Source organism: Cheilinus undulatus, linkage group 6 (genome assembly GCF_018320785.1).
Source record: "Cheilinus undulatus linkage group 6, ASM1832078v1, whole genome shotgun sequence".
Lineage (NCBI taxonomy): Eukaryota > Metazoa > Chordata > Actinopteri > Labriformes > Labridae > Cheilinus > Cheilinus undulatus.
Window position 1 is genome coordinate 37,403,397 of NC_054870.1, and position 7,945 is coordinate 37,411,341.

The 7,945-nt window shown below is 39.4% G+C and overlaps 1 protein-coding gene across 4 annotated transcripts in view; it reads left to right on the plus strand.

Moving 5' to 3' along the window:
* Positions 1-7,631, plus strand: part of sema4ga (sema domain, immunoglobulin domain (Ig), transmembrane domain (TM) and short cytoplasmic domain, (semaphorin) 4Ga) — a 54,481-nt gene extending 46,850 nt beyond the window's left edge. For all 4 annotated transcript variants that reach the window (XM_041789950.1, XM_041789951.1, XM_041789949.1 and 1 more), the window contains 2 exons: positions 1,030-3,390; positions 6,547-7,631. In XM_041789950.1, the coding sequence (XP_041645884.1) occupies positions 1,030-2,033 (1,004 nt within the window). In that variant the 3' untranslated portion in view covers positions 2,034-3,390; positions 6,547-7,631. The remainder of the gene's footprint in view (positions 1-1,029; positions 3,391-6,546) is intronic.
* Positions 7,632-7,945: the final 314 nt, after the last annotated feature.

The window sequence follows — 7,945 nt, forward strand, 5'->3', positions numbered from 1 at the left end:
TCCTAAGACAGAAAAGACAACAGAAAACAGTAACCTGAGTACACTGATGCTTAACTTAGGAATTCATTACCCCTAATACTGCTGAAGAATATGGAATAGGTAACTCAAACTGCATAATTAAGTGTTTATCTTAGCCTGAATCAGCGGGTCAGTGGTGATGGGAAAATCTGCTCTTCGTTGGCCCTAAAGCAGAGGAGTTAAATTATAAGGTACAAATACTAAAGATCAGTTTTAGATGGTGTTTAGGTGGTGTTACATGTTTTATGTTTATTAGTCAGGCCATTTGGTCTTTGTTGCATGGGCCATTCAATAAAACATGGGGATACATTAAGTGTAGGCCTTTTGTATTTGCACATCAAGACTCAACTTCTGCTGCTTGACTGTGAGCATCATTAGAAGTATGTCAAGGGAAGCAAAATCGATATCCCAAAGTATGATTCTTCTTATTTGCTTACCCTGATACTTACTCATCCAACCAGCTAAAGCAAAAAAAGGTACCATAAAATGCAGATTAAAAGTCACTCTGCTCTATAAGCAGCAGTCTGTTTTTGAAATCTCTCAAGTGGAAAAATGTTTAAACCGTCTTCTTGCGTGAGGATTTCTATTTTTCCGGCAAAGACCACATCGTTTTTGCATAGCTGTGCTGCTGTTTTAGTACCATCTGTGTTGCCATATGGAGTTTGCTCATTTACTTGCTACTGTACGGTAGATGAGCTCTCAGCCTGCAGTGATGAGACAGACTTACAACCTGTGAGTTGCTCTTCCCTGCTCCTCACTTTTGGTACTTACTGAGGAGTGTTCTTAGCAAAACCAGGTTTATTTACTTAACAGTATACTCTCAGTTTTCTGTATGTAAGTGTGTATAAATATATATACTGCTTTTCCTAACAACTTCAGTCGCCCCCTGCTGACCATTCAAAAGAAGCAAATTTGAGACATTTACTTTTAAAACTTAAGACTGCATCCATTACTTAAGCACAACATATATGTGAGAAAACATTTCAGTGTATTTATGTATTTGTTTTTCAGACGTTGTCCTTCGTAGCCGCTCTGTGCGTGTTGGTGATGACGTGCTGCTGCAGTGTGAGCTCAGCTCCAACCTGGCAACGCCTCTCTGGACTCTGGACGACAGCGAGCTGCAGGGATACGGCCTCAACTCTGGTTTCAGAACAGGCACAGACGGCCTGCTGATCATTGAGGCCCGGCAGGACCAGAGTGGACTCTACACCTGCTACGCTGTTGAGAACACCATCAAGGTGGCCATTGTTACGTACAATGTCACCATCCGCCTGGATTTGCCTCCTCCCCCACCGGTCGAGCCAACTGTAGACTCTTATGGTTTCTTTGCCACTCTGCCTGCACCCACTCAGCACGTCCCCACAGAGAGGCCCCTCCCACCATCCCCAGCTTCCCTCCTCCCCCATTCAGAGCTGCTCTCCCCCAGGAACATGGAGGCCATGTACTTGTCCCTCATCACCATCTTGGGAGGATTGTGTGTGGTCCTCACAGTAGTCCTGGTGTACGTGGGCTTCTGCCTGCGAGTCGGTAACAGAGGGAAGTACTCATTACGCGCTGCAGCGTCTGCCTACCCAATCAAGAGGAACAACAGGAACAGGAAGCAGAGCCGAAACTCTGCCCACATGGAGCTAAAGACCATCTCGAGCCATTGTAATGGCAACGGTATATGTAATGGAGTTTCAAAGCAGCACAATTGCGACATTCAGGAGGGAGGCTTTCTTCAGATTGTTCCAGGTGAGGGTCACACATCACCAAATAAGGAGCCTCCTCCTGCGCCTCCACTACCACCGACTCCACAACTTCCCTCTCCAGTATGTGAGTTTCCAAACGGGCTGTCGGCCACGCTGCCGAGCGTCCTGAGAAGGATGAACGGAAACAGCTACGTGCTTCTGAGGCAGAGCGACTCTGAAAACACGTCACCACTCTGCTACTCCTTCGCCGAGGAGCTCAATAAGATTTTAGAGAAGAGAAAACACACTCAGCTGCTGCCCCGGCCGGACGAGAGCTCTGTGTGAACTGATGTAGCTCCCCCTTGTGGTGGGAGGACTTCTGTGTTTTACCTGGTGCTGACGTGCCTGGCATATCACTCATCGTGTGGACTAAAGCAGCAAAAGTCTTCTTTAAGTACTTTCCTTTTGGATTATTTCAGTCCACAACAAGGCATTCCAGCTTTTTGAAACTTTCAGCTGTTTGTTATCTTTTATCCCCAGATTTTTCCAACAACTAACAAGGAAAGATAAAAATAATCCAGCGAGGGATCAAGCAGAAATCTACCTCATCTCAGTACTGCCCTGAAGGACAGTCAGATCTCACATCTCTGATCCACAAAGCACAAAGGGAGACTCACAGACTCCGACAAAGACCAGAGCCCCACAGGATTATAAATACATGTGAAAACTTCTGCTGTGAGGCGGCCATATTTGGCTGGATTTCAAGTGGAGGGCAGCTAGCCAAAGTTTGTTTGCACTGTTGAGTGCACAGATGGCCTATGCATTTTTAAATCATGACATTCACACTTTATAAATATTGAGCGAGATAGAGGTGGTGACCGAGGGAATTTGGTTGGTGATGATTTTAAAATGGACTAAACTAAATGCAATGACCAGCACAAAGCAGTAAATACTAACTCATGACAGAACGTAACACTTTACACCAGCCTCCATTAACAAATGGTGAACTAATCATTATTTAATACAAGTACTGAACAAAGGAGGGAGCACATTTAGAGTAATTTTTCATTGTTTATGATTAATTATCAATGATAAAATAAGTTTAAGACTATATTACTAATCTATGACTGCCACTATTAACAATTGGTCAATAACTACATTACATACAGGCAAAAGAGCTACATTTAGAGTTCAGAATTGGTGATAAATGCCCTTAAAAATGCCCTCTCAAATCTAATCTTTCTTTTATAGACATGTTTTATAATCAAGTCTACAACTGTGTTAACAAATAAAACACGTATTTTTTGGGCAGAATAAGAACACAATAACAGAGAAATTTTCTAGATTAACTTTTGCACAGAGGAAGAAATATTGAATAGTGATTTTTCACCAATTCCAAAAGCTAACCTGAAGGAAAAATGACAGTATTATTGTTTTATATGCACTTACATGTCAAGTTCATGGATACTGACATGGACCCTGACTCATGAAGCAGCAGACAGGAGGAGCATTTATCTTGGTCGTCTCTCAGTATGAACGGCTGCTTGTGTTTCCACTGGACCTTGTTTGACGGAAGTGTATTGAAAGGAAAACCTTGACTGTGTCTGATGTGAGCTCGAACCCACCGCTGACTAACATGCAGGAGACTACAAAAGAAAAATGAAGGACTACTGAGGCACAGTGGGAGCCAAAATAAGCCAAGGTAAATATTTTTATCTCACTACTACATCTCCTCTGCAGGCACTTTGCCAAACAAGCACTTAAAAAATTAATTACAGAATAAGTTCATCGGGCACTGCACCAGCATTTTTAAGACTTGATAGTTGCAGAACACTGAGGGCACAGTGTTATCTTCCAATTTAATGGATTTTACTCTATTTGTATGCCAGCAGCTTGTTAATCTGTCTGCGTGGTTGCTTTTTAATTTGTTGAACAAGTTAAAGTTCAGAGATGCCCAATGAAAATGTCTGCTATGGTCTGATTCACATGTAAACAGAACCGCTAAACAGTCTGACGGCATATTTCATTAATGAGACGGATCCAAGCATGAAGGACATTACAGCATAAACAAAAGGCTTCATATCTGTAAATCAGCCTGACTCTTGTTCTCTCAATGATCACTCTGGTAACACTTTATCATAACTACTCACTTTTAATATTAGTAAAGCTTTAATACAAAATGAAATCATCATTTATGAGTCATTATTATTTCAGTGTTATGCCATTTAAAGGCACAGTTATAATGCTTTATTGATCTATTAGAAATGCATCATAACCCTAACCCTCATTCTTACTCTAGCCCTAACCGTGCCCCTTGATAATCCTTGACTAGTGCTTTAAAAGCGTATCAGAAAGCAAATTTACCTTTTTATAAATTACATCAAATTAGTTAATAATGCTTTGTAATGTTGATGCTGGTTCAGCTCAGTGGGTAGAGCAGGTACCCAAAATCAGAGGCTAGATTCCTTGATGCTTTTGGTCATGGGATCGATTCCCGGTCTCAGCGCTGTATGGAGCTGTCCTATCCAAATAAAGGCAAAAGGCCCAAAAATAATCTTGAAATAGAAAATAACAACACCTTGTAAATGATGAGTTAATTGGTACTAATGCTCTGTGAATATATCAATAAAGCAATTAAAACCTTTTTAAAAATAGCATTTAAATAGTGCTTTATAGACAATGAATTTACTATTTAGATTGTCTGACTAAGCATGAATAAAGCATTTATACTTTCTTTTAATAGAGGTTATATTAGTTATTAATGCTTTAAATGATGAGGTTACGTATTTACTAGTGCAGCATACAGTGTTGGTTAGCATTATTTTAACTTCTGTCGACTCTACTGTTACTCTACTGCCTAGTTTATGACTCATAATTCATAACTCTGCTGCCTGATAACACCATTAACCAAGTTTAAAACCTTTACAGCTTTTTGATATTCTCATAATCTGACAACAAAATGGTCAGAAGTAAACTATGCAAAGGTTTTGCCTAATACGCCTCATTAGAGAGGCTGATTCAGTGAAAACAATACAATGATAGGTTGTGAATTTATGTTTCACCATGACATCTTTGGGCCGTTTGTCCACAAATTCAACATACAGCACATAATTCCAGAGTGTCATTTCATCTTCTCTGCCATCTCTCTAGCTCAGTGAGCTAAAAACAAGCACATTGACACAGCTGTGTTTACCTTCTGCTGGTACGCAGCTTTGAGCCAACAGGTTGGAGAGAAACAGAAACCGTGCAGATGCTTTATGGAAGGAAATTTGTGTTTGGTAGATTTTGTTGTAACAATGCTTCTTGGCAATAAATCTTACATTGTTAAAGCTTGTTTATTTCCAACAGTATAAGATTTCTTGCCAAGAAGCAATGTAACAACAAAGAAATAATCTACCAGACACAAATGTTCTTACTTTTTGTGCTAAGTTTATGACATACTAGGGCCACTGTAAAGATTTTTTAGAGTTAAGTGTCGAGTAAAAAAAAAAAAAAAAAAATATATATATATATATATATATATATATATATATATTTGGTTTAAGAGGTAAATTTTAGAAAACATCAAACTCAGAATTTTTCAGTTTCCAAAGTCATAAATTTTACAAGAAAAATTGAAATTTCCAAGTTCAGTTGTACATTTTGCATGTAAACTCAAAAAATGTCAAGTTTATAAAGTTGTGAGTTAAAATCCTGATTATTAAATGTCAACAGTAGCTGAATCAGAGTTGGCTCTTTGTAATTTTTGACTTTATAATCTCAAAATTTCCAAGAATGGCCTTATTATGACTGTAAATGCAAAAATGTAAGTGTTTTCTAGAAAAATTAACCACTGAAAGGTCATGGCCTTTATCTTATTTCATGCATAAAAGATTCTCTTTATTATTATTATTATTTTTTTTTTTTTATTTTTTTTTTTTGAGTGACCCTTATACACCTTGGAAAAGGAAAAGAAAAAGACAAAAACTGATGACTTGATTTGCAAACACATTTTACTAGTTACAACAAAAAAGGTAATCTGAGTACTCTGATGAATTACTTTGCAATGCGTTACCCCCAAAGCTGATAAGAGTTCAGTTATTAAGTGTTTTCAGCAAACTTTCAGAAAAGTTTGGCTCTTCAATATCCATCTGTTTATTTTCCTTCACTGTGTCCTCTCGCTGTTGTTCTCCTGTCAGAGGGCAATGTTAATTAAACACCCGTCTTATGACAAGTCTGACCTTATTGCAGAGGGAAAGGGAGACAGACAGAGTGAGTTCGAGATCTCCTCAGAGATTCATGGCATAAAACACTCTCAGGCTCCCAATTATTTTCCCATAACCTCAGGCTCAGACTTGGTTTTCGTATTCTATTGCTGCGTGTGACAAAAGAAGCTGTCAAGTACATATGTTTTATATACATGCACATACATCCAGGCTGTGCATATGTGTCTATAGGCGATGCTGTTGCACACTTGCATAACAGCTCGTATGATTGGATCTAACAAGCCTGCAGTGTCAGGCTGTGAGGTGCTCGTCTTCGAGCTGCTGTGGGATTGCAAAGCAGAACACTTGGAAGAGCGAAGCTTTGCAGTCAGTGGCATTGATCAAAGACATGAAAGGAGAAGGCCATTGCTGCATGCTTTGCACATTAACAGTCTTCATTAATGCCCTCTCCCCTTATTTCAAAGCCCAACACAAGGTTAACACGATCAGGGATTGTGTTTGTCAAGTTTTCGTTCCACACACCTGAAACAACACCTTAAATCAGTGCTGCTGGTATGTAATCACTTTGAGCTGTGCTTGCAAGGCTCTAATGGAAATATATTGCTGACTTAATGCATGCCTGACTGGTTTTTCTCTGTTTCTCTTGCTTGTAGGTCTAATGTGCAAGGGTCAGATTGAATTCTTCTAAATTTCATTCCCGTGGACACCAACTCAAGCCAGCATCAGATGGCAGGACTGGCTGCAGAGATGTTCTTTTAATGAGCAGTGAAATGAAATTCGCCATCATTAGTGGACAGCTGAGTCACAAGAGAGAGAAAAGGGCTACAGCATGAAAGTCTCTACACCTACAGCTCTGCTCACACACAACTGGAATGAAAATCGTCTCGCCAAGCAACGCGTGTCCCTCAGACGGCGAAGGATCTTTGTGTGCACGGAGCGTTCCTGCCTTGATGCAGACTCTTCGGAACAAACTCTGACCTTTCTGTCACACCTGCTGCATGAATTATTTTTCAACACTGCTGTTTTGGATTTGTAAAGTTAAGGGAATAACAAGGATGCTGATTTTAGAGAAAAGTGCCAAAATTTAGGGGAAAAAAGTGCTTTGTGGGCCCTTTTTATTGCAAAAAAGAAGGAAAATGTTTTTAAAATGAAGCTTATTTATTTTGTCATTTTATATGTTGTGTTTTTTGAAGTTCTTGTCAATGTAGTTTTTAAGTGCTTCTTGTGAGACACCTTTGAGGTGCACAAGTCGCCTGTGTTGCACAAAATGTGATAAATAGAAGCACGGTAGCCAAAAGCATGCAGAGGCTGAACCAGCACAGCATTATTTAATGAATATAATCTACAACCAAGAGGAAGAATAATACCAATTAACCTTTTTACTCTAATCTATTTATCAGACATCATTCAGCTTTTCTGTCACTTTAATGTCCACCTATTAGCTTTGATTTCTATTTGCATGTTTCACTCAGTTTGTGCACAGACTTTTCACTGAATGAACTCAGAATAACAGGGCAGTGGGTTCCTTCACATTTCAAAGAGATGAAATAAAACTTTGTACTTGAACCCAGTCCTCTCCTCATCATTGCTTTGTTTGCCTTTTGTTTTTGACAAACGCTGGCAGATGAAACTGGTATGATACATCTAAGAGGAGGCGTAGCAAATGAGATCATTCTGTAAATACACTCAGAAAGGAGCTGTGTGCACACACTGCAAAAAGTCACATCCTACTTAGTCTAAATTTCCAGTCACAAATATCCAATTAGGATTAAAGTAAGCCATGCTCACCTGATAAATCCAGACAATCACCTTACGTCAAGAAACAAAATGCAAAAAATAAAGCTTGAATTGCCTGTAAGGAGTGTAATTGGCTGTCAGTGCTGCAAGAATCTACTCAAGTTTTTTGTCTTGACAGATGTAATTTTGGGCTTTTATGCCTTTGTTAATTGAGAATAAAGGTGGATAGAGACAGGGATGAGAGAGTGCAGAGTAACTTTCACAGAAGAAGCCACAGGCCAGACTTGAACCTATGGGCGCCTGCATACATGAGTT